General features: G+C 41.9%; 2 protein-coding genes and 1 long non-coding RNA gene across 10 annotated transcripts in view; 1 reads left to right on the top strand and 2 right to left on the bottom strand.

Annotated features, from left to right (window-relative positions):
* PTEN (phosphatase and tensin homolog) overlaps positions 1–7,427 on the bottom strand; it is a 79,852-nt gene extending 72,425 nt beyond the window's left edge. The window contains exon 1 of one of the 2 annotated variants that reach the window (XM_019651497.1): positions 6,362–7,427. In XM_019651497.1, coding sequence (XP_019507042.1) covers positions 6,362–6,440 — 79 coding nt within the window. In that variant the 5' untranslated portion in view covers positions 6,441–7,427. The remainder of the gene's footprint in view (positions 1–6,361) is intronic. The other variant, XM_019651496.1, reaches the window with a different exon arrangement.
* Positions 7,428–7,563: 136 nt separating this feature from the next.
* KLLN (killin, p53 regulated DNA replication inhibitor) lies at positions 7,564–9,457 on the top strand. Its single transcript, XM_019651489.1, is given in 5 exon segments — positions 7,564–7,583; positions 8,290–8,488; positions 8,491–8,551; positions 8,554–8,734; positions 8,736–9,457. Coding segments are annotated over 5 exon segments (681 nt in total). The 3' UTR covers positions 8,956–9,457.
* Positions 9,458–9,645: 188 nt separating this feature from the next.
* The window catches only part of LOC109387535 (uncharacterized), a 47,767-nt gene continuing 43,851 nt past the window's right edge, over positions 9,646–13,561 (bottom strand). For all 7 annotated transcript variants that reach the window (XR_002125022.1, XR_002125019.1, XR_002125015.1 and 4 more), the window contains one exon: positions 9,646–13,129. This is a non-coding gene — a long non-coding RNA (uncharacterized LOC109387535). The remainder of the gene's footprint in view (positions 13,130–13,561) is intronic.

The raw sequence follows: 13,561 nt of genomic DNA, 5'->3' as shown, positions 1-13,561 counted from the left end.
AGAGAGAGAGAGAGAGAGAGAGAGAGAGAGAGAGAGTTTTAGACAACTCAATTTGCCCAGAAGATGTCAAAATGCACAGTTCAATTCTACAACCTAGGCTTGGATCAAAATATAGCCAGTTTTTACAACACAACAAAATATTCAAAAATCACATAATCAGAATGTAACATATATAAATAAACAGGGCACCGTTCATTCTGCAATGCAAAATAAATAAAAAAAACCTCACTGGAAACCAAGTGCTTCAATACTGAGGGTTCTATGATATAGCTGGGAGACCAGCACAGGCAAAGGGAAAATAAAGAGAGAATGACCCCTATGCACACATAACAGTCTTTACTAGGCAGTTCTCAACCTTATTCCATCCTTCTCCATACCTTGTAAGAATAAGTGAAGAAAAAAAATCCTTTAGCGCTTTCTTACCATTTCTAGGGCTTAAAATTATATTGAGAATCTTGATTAAATGTGAAAATGGGACACAATAATACAACAGCTTAACACTAAAATTAAATTCCTATATTATATTAAAGCACTACCAGGTTATATTAAGTGTAAAGTGTATTGTAATAAATATAACTGGCATTTAAAGTTGCATGACTCCTCCAAAATCTGAACTTGGAAAGAAATGCCAAGAAATATACCTTTTTTGATAAAAAGTTTACATAAGTATTGTATCAGACATTAAAAGTTTTCTTTCACTTGAAGCAGAGATTACTTTGTGAATAAAATTATATATTTAAGTTGACCTATCTTTAACACTAAAGAAAATTTAATATTGTAAAAAATTTTTATTCTACAACTTCTATTTTAGTATGCTATAATAGGAACTTTTCATCTTACCTTAGTATTTTAAAGCAAATACTTTTTGATTAGCATGATTAAGTTCTTTGATCACTAGTATGAGTAAGCAGAGTTTTACACTCTATTTTAAGATTAAACAGCAAAATCACACTTTTTATACTCAGAGCTTCTAAAGGAATACCCCTATTTTAAAAAATCTCAGAGCTTGAACCAATTAAAATTCTAACATACCAAAAATTGAGGCAATTCGGTTATAATCACTACTCCTCCCATAAATATACAAATAATTTCTCATACATAGGTACTCTGAGATTATAATTTTTGAGAAGCAGTTACCATTTAAGTATTTACAAAGTGGCAGGTACTATGCTAAGTGACTGACTTATAGTATCTCATTTATTCTTCAAGAAAAACTTTATGTGGGTAGCTACTATTATCTCCATTTTACAGATAAAAATAGATTAAGAGGGCTAATTAACCTACTCAAAGTCATGCAACTACTAAGGGGCAGAGCCAGGATTCCAACACAGGCAGTCTGGCTCCAGAGCTTACACTGCCACCCTAAAATTTAAAATGAAACAAAGTATACACAATGTGTAGATAAAACAAACACTCAATATTTTAATGTAATTTAAAATAGATTTAACCTTATTTGAAAATTCTAAAATAATATCCACCAAGGTAACCTCTTCTTTAAAGAGAAAAAAATGTTCATTTTTAAGAGAACTATGGTAGTTTGTTAACTTTGTATTTATTTACACAGTGCTTGAATGTTCTGTGTATTCAGTCTTCTTTTCCACACTATGTACAGGCAGGTTAAGAATACCCTTCTGCTGGCAGGTGCAGCCACAGTATCCATCTGCCAATATTCTCAACACTACCAACAAGTGTATACCTAATAATCTGAAGACGTCCACCCATCTCTTTAATGCCAACTGTTGCAAATGAAGACAATCTGCCTTAACTACACTTGAACAAAATTAAAACTTCCCATCCAAAATTAATTCATCCCTAAATTATGTTTATTCTTTTTATATTAATATTTTTCCAACAGCCTTTTTTATTCCAGAGCAAATTATTTTAAAAGAACCAAATTGCTAATACCTTTTCTGTAACCAATGAAAAAAATTTTTTAAAAATTAGGGAATAGGTTAATACAGTCAAACCCAATATACTAACTTCACTTTTCCTGACAAATGAAGAGTATTTTACATTAGTAAGTGCATACATTCAACACTTACAAAGACTCATTATTCACAGACCAAAACACTTTGACCACCTAGCAAAGAATGCATGTGGCAGTAATGTGGCCTATATAAAAGAACTAAGGATACCAGCTTGCTTAGGAACTTAAGGTTATTCAGTCTAACCTCAACATTACTGATACCTCTGATAGCAACTGCACTAATTTCAAGGATCCATATAGAAAGCAGTTGTGAAACAGAACTGAATATTTACTGAAATCATTACTGACCCCAATCGCACAAGACGCTACAAATATCTTAAGTCACTATTCTTAGAACAAATCCTAACACCTTTTCTTAATGAATTCAGGCCACAAAAGAATTCTCCAATACTGACTTTACTTAAAATCGAGTTTATCTAACAGAAGGAGAGAAAGGAAAAAAAAGGTAAGAATGAGGGTTCTACAAAATAAAAATAAAAATTCAGAACTAATGGTCTCTATAGGAAAAAATATGATACCTAATAAATTTCTTATAGATGTCTTCTGGAAGCTAAACCCTTATAGCACAGCCAAGGCCTAACATTTTAAGTAATTGATAACCTGTCATATGCATGCACACTTCTAAATTTCTCTTTACAAACTCCAATTTCACAATCAATATTAATATGGAAATATTTCCTATACTTTTGTTTTACTAAAAAGACAGAGGTAAAAATTTTAAAATAGAATGCTTACTGAGTGTGAATTAATGTTGAAACTTTATGAATTGATTTTCCCATAACAAATACTCCTGCATCAAGTCGCTAAAGTGATTACTTCTAAGTGCCTTAAAAATTATTAAAAACTATTAAGCTATCACCAAATAAACAAATACCAAATGGGGCAAATCTCAAAATGAGAACACTTGAAGATAAGCACTGAAGACTTCACTTCCAAAAACTAAGGAATTTTGTATCATTAAGAGATTTGTATATTGTAGGTGGCTATTAGGAAAAAGCAGATACACTGCTCCACACAAAAATTAAAATAATATCACCAGCTACCTTTCTCACGTTGTTAAAATTCTAAAAGGTAATACACACAAATGCATCTTTCTCTCCTATCTTTCTAAAACTAAATTTAAAATTAGGGTGGTTATATCACACATATTTTATGTTGTTTATTCATTTAGTATTTTAGTATATTATAAGCAATGAAGTCTGCATTGATGACTGTACTATAATACTATACAAACATTTACCGTGGACAGCAGTAAAATCCCTTTTTCCTTATATTAAGAGTCATATAAAACTATAAATTATTCTCCTTTCAGATGAGTTTTAGTCTAGAATAAGCTTTATGAAAATGCAGTTTGTAAATTATCATATAACAATTAGTTGGGGGTCATGTTGTTCAGGAAAAAATACAACTTAGCAGATACATAACTGTAAAATAAAAATTGCGAATGGAATTTTTTTAAAACTTCAAAATATAGCTGTTTCAGTAATCACTAATCTTAAAAAATAATACAGCTAATTTCAATAGTCACTGTACTCTCTACAAATTAAAAATATTCCCTATGAAGGTTAATATTTGAAAAGACGTAAACTTATCAAATGATAAAAATACAACAGAAACCTAAAGTTTCCATGAAATCTAAAGACACTAAATATTTTATAGCCTCGTGCTCAGCACTATTTTCCAGACCAACACTAAGACTAAAACCCTACCAACAAATTATTTTTAAAATAATTCAATTATGTAAAACTCTTTTACAACTGAATTATGGTCTTCAATTTTCCTCTAAGAAATCAAAGATAAAAATACTCCAATTGCTACTTTCACAAAGAAAATTTAACTTTTCAACAGGCTAGCTACTGAAATAGATGCTACAAACCTGCCAGTGACAGTCTTCAATGGCCATTTTAATTTTTCCCCCCACAATAAACACAAAACACTAAAGTGAAACCAAGCAAACCAAAGTGCTTTGGTATATCAAAATTATTGGAAGTGTAAAAAAAGCAAGTCCTTCACAGACTTTTTCCTAAGTGATTTTTTTTTCTTATCAACATTTGGCTCAATAAAACCACAACTCTAGAAATTAAGTGTTATTAGTCATTTGATGAAATATTTGATACTGCTTTCTATGCATACCTTAACGAAAAATACAGTTTTAGAGAAAGTTTTAAGTCACACAAATTTCACATCCAGAAGTACACATACTCTGAAATAAAAGGAGAAATGGCCAACCAGCTCACTACTCACATATAAGAACCTGGTAGAATAATGTTAGTCTTATAACGCGGATAATTTTAAATCAAATGGGTAAAGTAAAAATAGCATACGTGTACTTTGATTACTAAAGCAATCTGTCTACCAAACGGCATTCTAGACATTTTTTTGAATTGGGGCTTTTTAAAAAAAGTTAAAACATTTAATTAATTTGTTCTTTTATATCTAGATGACTGTCAAGTCACACCAATAGTACACTACTTTTGAAATGTTACAAATCAGAAGAGTTTTTACCTAATTATCTTCTAGGCAAGCGGGTCAAGTTCAGCCTTAGCAAAGCTTTTCAATTAATGCAATCTCCCCAAAATTTCCAATTATTTTTTCAATATTATTTTTAACTTAGAAAGCTGTTACATTTTGTATGTTGTAAAGCTATTTCTTCAGTAACTTTTATCATCATTTCAAAACAGAAACTTGGGCAAAAGTAGCTGTGCACATATGTGTACCTACATAATCCAAAGGAATAAAACCTCTTCAGATATAAAGTTTTCTGAAAACAAACAAACAAAACCTTCCCCACAATTTTTAGGACATACACATGTTAGTGTCACTCTACTTTTAAGCAAAATGTTTACTGATATTTGCTAAGAAATAATTTCTACTGAGAATACTTTAACACTTCTGCAATTACATAATTTCAACTAAATATTGTCCATTGCTATAATTCACACCACCAAATTTTTGGCCTTAATAGAGGCCTTAATAAAGTGTTCCAGTCACCTCAGGTCAATAACTTAATTCTGTTTTTCATGCCTTATACATTGGCCTACCAGTAAGTAATTCAGTTCCAGTAATACTTCCCATTCTGTCAAAAGGAGGGCTCCCTATCCTTGATCAAAACCAGTTTATTGTATCTGAAACTACAACGATTAATGCCTTTCAATAACCACTACCTTTTGAAGTACAAAAGCCTACCTTTTAGACAACCAAAACTGTACACTGTAAAAATATCTGGGGTTTCTGTCTTATTCAACAAGCTGACTCAGTAAATTTAACACTATATGGAAAAAAGCTAACATGCCTAATAATCTGAAGTTGGAGTAATCCACTCTTGCCAGCATTTCTGGTTATTAGCTGGTCACTCATAGTTGACATTCTACACAACTTGAAGTAAATTTAAGGGAAACCCAAAAGTGTCAGAGGACCTGAAGTCTAAATCAGATGAGTAGCAATTCTGGCATCACAATACTTAAATTTCAAGTGAGAACTGAAGTTTAATCTCTGCAATCACTATTTGCTACACAGTCTCTTGAACCTACACAACATTATCACTGGGATCAAAAACCACTCAATCTCCATTCTATTATGTGTGACAAGAGCACTGAATACAAAATGCTACTTGAACTGCAAATTTCATGCCCTAGCCTACAGCACCCCATCAAGAGAGAAAAAGGCAATTTTAACAAAGATGTAAAAAGAGCGCCTTATGAGATATATTACGGCACTATTGATTTGAAACAAAACTTCTAAATGCACATCAAAGTTGTAATTAACTTAGTTTAAACATACAAACCCTGCTTGTCTTCCAATGAGCACCATATATGCTGAAAATGAGTCTGCTTCTAAAATTATGCAAATCAGCTCACCAGTCACATTTTAAGTCTATCAATGCAACCCAGAAAACTAAGTACAATCACTGCAAGATTCTGATGCAATATGCGTACGTGCAACACTAATTTTCATTTTAATCTGATCTATACCCTTGATCTAGGGCCTAAAGCCAAGATTCAATCAAGATATGCCCAACCTCAAAGCGTCTATTTTTCTGTTCATTTAGTAGACCGGATTACCGAGCTCACTAAACCAGGAACAGCGTACAGTATTCTGTATTAACGGACAATAGCCCTTAGGAAGAGACCCCATGCATAGGCTAAGAAACCAATCGGTGCCTTGACACTTGCAACCAGGCAAGAGTTCCCTCTAGCAGAACACACCCTCCGTTCAATGCATTCAAAAGAGGCACCAAATGTATATAACCTAGAAATTCGACCACGGTTGAATGTTATAGTCACCCAGACTATGGAAAATTTTCGCATCCGTCTACTCCCACGTTCTAAGAGAGAGTGACAGAAAGGCAAGAGGAGCAGCCGCAGAAATGGATACAGGTCAAGTCTAAGTCGAATCCATCCTCTTGATATCTCCTTTTGTTTCTGCTAACGATCTCTTTGATGATGGCTGTCATGTCTGGGAGCCTGTGGCTGAAGAAAAAGGAGGAGAGAGATGGCAGAAGCTGCTGGTGGCGGGGCTTCTTCTGCAGGATGGAAATGGCTTTGGACTTGGCGGTAGCTGATGCCCCTCGCTCTGCTGCCGCTTGGCTCTGGACCGCAGCCGGGTAATGGCTGCTGCGGCGGCTGCTAGATGGTTGCAGCGACTGGGCCTGCTTCTGCTCAGCAGCCAGAGGCCTGGCAGCGGCGGCAGCGGAATGGGGAGATGAATAATCCTCGGAACGGCTGCCTCCTCCTGCGGCCTCCGGAGCCCGGGCCAGAGGGGGTGCGGCGGCGGCGGAGGGGAGGTTTAAAACCGGCCCGGGTCCCTGGATGTGCCGCCGCCGCCGCCGCCGTGTTGGAGGCAGTAGAAGGGGAGAGACCAACTCTCCGGCTTTCCCAGCCCTGGAAATGGTGACAGGCGACTCCGACTCCCTCCCCGGAGCTGCAGTCGCCGCGGCCGCCGCCGCCGCCGCTTCTCCCCCCCGCTCCAGGAGCGGGAGGTGCCGCCGCCGCGCCTCAGCCGGCTCCCGCCCGAGCCCACGGCTTCCACCTTCCCTTACAGAAGCTGAGGAAGAAGCTGCTGTACGGTTAGAAAAGAAGACGAAGACAAGGCAAGGAACGCCGCCGCTGCCGCCGCCGCCGCCGGCCGGCCGGCTCCGCGAGGGCGCTGCGCCCGCGGCTGCTCACGGGCGCTGAGAGGGGCTCTGGGCCGCGGCCGCCGCCGTCTCTCATCTCCCTCGCCTGAGCCCGGCCTCGCCTCACAGCGGCTCAACTCTCAAACTTCCATCATGGCTGCAGCTTCCGAGAGGAGAACTGAGCGCAGCCGCGTCCCAACGTGTATCCTGCCGCAGTGCACAAAGAGTTCGCCACATCACCGTCCGCCGGCCTGCCCGCCCCCTCCGCCGACGCGCGGAGAGCCCAAGCGCCTCGGGAGTCTGAGGGGAGGCGGGCGCGACAGTGCCAGAGGAGGGAAGGACGGGGTAGGGCAGGGGTAGCAGGGAGGGGGCAGGAGCGGCAGCTCGGAGGAAGAGTTCCGAGCCCTCAGCCTGCAGGCGCCACTGAGCATGCCCAGTGTGACTGCCCTGGGCTCGCTCGGGCATGTTCCGAGGCGCCCGCCAGTAGCTGCACTTGCCTGGACGGCTTCTGCATCAACGCAGGACGGGGGGAACTAGCTAATCCTTGGTTTGTGCCCAGAAACCCAGCCAGAGGCAGGGTAGGCTGTTGCGGGGGGAGGGGTGGGCTGAAGGTGAAAGCTGAGGAGGTTGCGTTGAGTGGTGTCACTGACTCGAGTTTGAGGTTACCTGTGCACAGGTGCAAAGGAGCGGGTGACAGCGCTGGTCAGTGTACAGGGAAACGCAGGGACGGACCCTGCAGCGATGACACCCCTTCCCCTGCCTCCGCCCCCAGATTTCCCCGACACGGCCTGCAGCCTCACTCTCCTTTTACACACCGCTGCTGGATCACAGTCGTTCGCAGGGATTTGACTGCAGCAGCCTTTCCGAGCAAACCCACCTCCATTCCCCTCCTCCCCCGCCCCCGTGTTCTCAAGGTGTCAGTCTCAGCACAAAGAACAACCCCCTATTGTGTCTCCAGTGTGTATCACCTCATCCGGCTCTCTTTCACCGCCCCACCTCCCGCTTCCCCAGCAAGTCGGCTCGTTTGCCCTAAAAATGAGAGGTCCCGGCCGAGCAGGTTGAGCGTGAGTGTATCGACCCTGAATTTCTAGGTCCCAAAGGACAACTGACCAGGCGGACTGAAAGCGGATCCCCAGGTGGGCTGCACCATGCAGCATCCCCTGGAGGTCTGAACACTTCCCCCCCTCAGGGTTCCAGTTCGGTTCACCGCGTCCAACTCCAGCTCGGCCCTCCGAGCTACCTCGCCCCGCCCCGCCCCGCCCCTTTTGGGCCGCAGTGAAAATCCGGACGGGATCGCCCCAGGGCCAGGTTCCGTGCTCCCCAAGCCAGGTTGTGCACGCTGGAGGCCGGGGTTGCTAGCCCGAGTACGGGACGGTAGGAAGCTGCAGCCCCTGCGAGTGGGCGGGGCCGAGGAGACATAGGAGGGTTCAAAAGGAGGTGGAGGGATACACGGCCACAGTCGGAACTACTTTCAGGAGGTCACGTGTGTTCCTAGTTGGGGAACTTTCCAAATTCCCACTCCCCTATGATAGCTGCAGAGGCGAATGGTTCGCTTACTTCGTCCGGGGTGCTCCCGCCTTGTGCGGACAAGGGACCCCAGAGCCTCCGGGGTCGCGGCGGAAAAACGGATTTAGGCGAGTCACCTACCGGAGCACTGTCGGGGCTGACGCCTGGGAGCTGGTTACACAAGCACCCACATCCAAACACGTGCCCCCGCCTCCCGCACCAGTGGCTGCCGCCGCTGATTGTTGCAGACCACCGAGCGAGAGTTCCCAAGTTGGTCCCACTCTTCGCCTGTTACCCACAGAGCAAATTAAATGGCCGAGACCTGACACTCTTAGCTCAGGACGGCTAAAACTGCGCGTTCCCAACAGTGGGAGAAGGGGCTGGGCCCCGGGGGGTCTGGGGCTTCTCGTTTGCTAGTGCCCGATGCTCCTTAGGGCGAACCTTTTCCTTAGTGCCTTGCTCGCGGGGCAAAAGGGTATCTCCTGCAGCAGCCCGCTGCTTGGGTTCAACGATGTTGCAACAAACTTCCAGTCACTACCCTTGAGCTGATGACCTGGTGAGCGCGCCCCACCTACTGTAAACTCAGCCAAGTGACTTATCTGGTCGGAGAACCTAGTCAATGGCCGTCAGCCCAGAATAAACCTGTCAAGTCTGCTTACAGCGTCGATTACTTGACCTATCCCGGCGAGAGAGCTGGTTCAGAAATGCTGGGAACTGGAGCGCATTTACCCCGACATTGATCAGCTGCAAAGCGAGTTGTCCACCTTCTGCTTAGAGAAAATGGGCATCAATCTAGGAATTTCTTCCTTTTCTTTCCCCTGGGAAGTAGAACTCAAGGAGACAATTGGAGTCCAAAAGTATCTCTGAGTTGAGATCTAGGCTGAGGCAATGGTTCTTTCTTTTTTTCTTTTTTTTTTTTAGATCTGGTAGACTAGGGATCAATTTGCATGTGTATTGCAGTAATTGAGAATAGGTGCCTGGCAAGATCTAAAGACGGTTTTATTCAATTTATGAGACAGAAGATTGTACATGAGCACATCTTAGTTGCATGCAGTCCCTGAAGACTAGAAACCCCAAGAGACCTAGCTTAGAAACCACAGGCCATTACCTAACTCCAAAACTACTAATTAAACCAGGGATATTTACAGTGTTCTTAGAGATCTCTAGGTCTCCATAAAACTTGGCATTTATATACGACAAGAGTTAGCAACCCGCTAAACCTTCAATGTTGGTATTTATCGGAAGCTGATTTTGTGAATGGTTCTGGTCAGCTTGTGGGAGGCAAGGGCCACAGTGGAAAATTAAATGGAAAGCAATTTGGAAAGAGTGGGAGAAAGGCCTACTCCTACTTTGGTTTCCAAAGATGAAAATCCTGTCCACACAGGATTTGACATTTCTTTATTTTACAGATAACCAAGGACAAGGAGTCCCTGATTTCTAGGTGTTCCACTAGATTGCATGATAAGACCTGAGCTGTACTCAATTGAATATCAACTACTGTTTGGTGGGAAAATGCAAAGAGAAGATGAAGTTAAATGAAGGGAAGTAGATTGAGGAGGGATAAAATGTCCCATGTTTGTTTCTCAGGTGGCTGAGCTTGTCCAGAGTCCCTGTTATAAGAATGTCCTTCTTTGCCCCTCCCCTGGAGCCTACCCTAAGTGAGGATTACTCTTCCATCATCTGAGAAGTTCTGAAATCCACTTCCGGGGAAGAAAATGGGTTCACTTATGCCCTGTTGATGTCAGGCACGAGGAAGGATCCTTTTCAATTCCCCTGGCAGAGTTATTTTGGAGCAAAGAGGATGTGCATCACCAGCAATAAAGTGCTGGAATATGAGACTGGCCCACAAACACCTCCATCAGCTGAAGAAAGAAAATGGGAGATAGTTTTGCTATTTCTCTAAATATCATGTCCCTCTACTTTTCTCTAGTGATGAATGAACAGATCAGCAATGTTGGCAGATATTGGCCAGCCTGACAGTAATATCAGGTGATTATTAGGAGTTGCTGAATAAAAACCTCCTCCCTTTCCCAGGGTTAAGTAGGTTCCTGAAGAAAATACTAAAGTATCCTTTTTCATTTTTTGTTTTCTTCACTTTTTCCTTCTATCCAAGAAATCTCCTTACCCAGGTGGTAGAGCTTAAACCTCTAAGTAGCTGAGCCCATCTAATGTACAGAAAGTTTTTTGTTTTTTTATAATTTTTTCAAGTTCAAAGGCAAACATCTGCTTGGCTGTACATACAATACAATACACATTGGTTTCCAAGCACTTCAGTTCTTTACCTGTCTGGATTCAGAACGCCCATGGGGAGAAACAAAAGCTTGTAACAAAGGGAGAATTATATAAAGCTTCAGGGAGGCTAACTATCTAGAATAATTAGTGAACATGACAAACCAGCTTTAATTATCAGTTTCTAACAATTGAGTCCCAAACCTTATTGTTACTACACTCAAAGAATGTCCAAAGAAAATACCTTTCTTACTTTTTTTGATAAGTGAAATGACCAGCCACTAGATGTTGGTGATGTAAATAGTTGATGTGAGCTTTGTAGGTCCTGCTGCTGACATGTTTTTTGCTGAGCACTCTGCACACTACAGTGCCTTTCTCATCTCCCACACACTGACCTTTCAAGTAGAGATCTAAATCAATGGCTTTAATTTTTAAGCAACCTTCTCTATTTTTAATCTGTTTAAGCACTGTTTTCTTAATAATATAGAACAGAAAAATGTTAACAATTATAGGTTTGACTTTAAACCACCCCATTCTTCCAATTGTCCAAAGGCTTTCCCCTTATTTCATTTATCCTAATTACAAATATTGCTGTTCTTTGGAATAAAGATATTTTGTCCAAGACATTTCCCCAGAAGGCACTGCTACAGATCATACAAGTAACTGCACTCTAAAAGAAAAGTTTCCATTATTGTCTACAAGCTTTTCATGTCGTAAATCTCTCCTGGAGCTATTTTAGATGGTACTTATGTCTCCTTTCACATCTCAGTAGAGAGGTATGCTGTATGAACTTACAACTGTGAGAAATAAAGGTTGGGCAGGGTGCTTCTGGGAGAACCACAGAACAGACAGACCAGGCACTCACTGTGTCCAAGTGGCATTCTGAAATTGTGACTTGGCTAGAGAGTGGACTAGAGAGTGATAGAAAGGAAAAGACCTAACATGACAAGACTGCTTTGCCTGTTTCAATCCCCAACCTAACACTGACTATTGGATATTCTACTTTGGTCCCCTTAATACTAACTCTGACTCTAGCCCTACAGAAAACATATGTGCTTTATAGCTCTTCCAATAATAGAAAAATATCCTTATTTTGATATACCAGCAGGTATTGGGGCACTGACCAGGCACTTTACAGAGTAACCCGCATTTGTCTGTGTATAGGAAGGACATCGAAAAGGAGTTAAGGCAGACCATTGCCTCACTCCTAAACATTTTTCCCTTCAGAACATACCCTGGCTTCTGAGACATCACTTTTTCAAACAATAAAGAGTAACTTTTTGAAAAAGAAAATGCAATGGACAAACTCTGTTTAAAGTATCTTCTTTTTGTCTGTCTTCTTAATGGTATCGGGTCTTATCTCTATTCATTTATTTAATGATTCATTTAACAAATATTTGGGTGTCTATTATGTGCCAGTACTATGTTAAGCTCTGTGAACAGAACAATGACGGTGGCATACTGGGTCCAGCTTTTATGAAATTTAGTCTCCTTGAAAACTTGGCGGCTTTGTCTGACACTTGCAACCTCTTCACAGCCCATGGACTAGAGTTAAAGACCAGAAAATACCTTGAACTTTGATAGCTGTTTCAATTATCTATTGCTGCATGACAAACCACCATAAACTTCGTGGCTTAAAAGAACCATCATTTATTTTCTCCCATTTCTTCAATTTGGGAAGGGCACAGTTGGATAGTTCTTCTGCTGCCCCATGATGTCAGCTGGGGTCAGGCATGTGATTGTATTCAACTGTGAGTGTGGCCGGGGCTGGAATGTCTGAGTGGCTTCACCCACACGTCTGTCACCTCGGCTCAGGGAAATGAAATGGCTGAAGGCTCCCTCTCTTCATGTGATTGCTCATCATTCAGGGGTCCAGCCCAACCTTTTTTACACAGTGACTGGATCCCAAAAGGGAGAAGGCGGAAACTACAAGGTCTCTTAAAGCCAGGGTTTGAAACTCCCAGAATATCACTTTCATTGTATTCTCTTGGCCAAAGAAAGTCATATAAGGCCAGCCCAGATCCAAGGGGAGAGGAAAGAGACTCTGCTTCTTAATGGGAGGAGTGGCTGCGACAGGAGGAATTATTAGCAGTCATACTTGGAAAAACTCTATCAAATCCACTCTCTGGCCACAAAAATTCACACATACACACCCACACACACTCACTTCCTCCCCTCAAATTATCCTTCTGTATATCCTTGGCTCTTAAGTATTGGATCTAGTAACATGCACGAGGCCCAGGTGTAGATGAGGCATTTCAGATGCTTCTCCTCTTTATCTGGAAACCTGTGAACTAAAAAGACAAGTTACATATATAACATACAAAATACTGAAACAGGGACAGTAACACTGCAATAGACACTCCTGTTCAAAGGCAGGGGTGGGCATGGGGGTGGGGAGAATGGCAGGCACACTGTCGTCGCCAGTCCATAGCATTCTGAAAGCCAGCCAAGCACTGTCATCCTGACTCAAAGGATCTGCTTCTCCATTAGGGCCTGGTTGTCCTCCCTAGGAGTAGTTCCCTAATCCAGTGTTCTTGGCTCTCGCTCAAGGGGTCTAGTCTAGGCTATTATCACCTGAGTCCGTCTTCCTTTTCTGTAAGAAACTGCTTGGGGCCGGCCGAGTGGCGCAATGGTTAAGAGCTGGCTTGGGATGCCAGAGGGCCCCGGTTCGGATCCCACATATGAGGGCCAGTGACACTGCCCTCTACAGCTAAGATGCTGAA

The sequence above is a fragment of the Hipposideros armiger genome, unplaced genomic scaffold (assembly GCF_001890085.2).
Source record: "Hipposideros armiger isolate ML-2016 unplaced genomic scaffold, ASM189008v1 scaffold_161, whole genome shotgun sequence".
NCBI lineage: Eukaryota > Metazoa > Chordata > Mammalia > Chiroptera > Hipposideridae > Hipposideros > Hipposideros armiger.
Note: the sequence above shows the minus strand (reverse complement) of the source record. Positions and strands in the feature narration are given on the sequence as shown.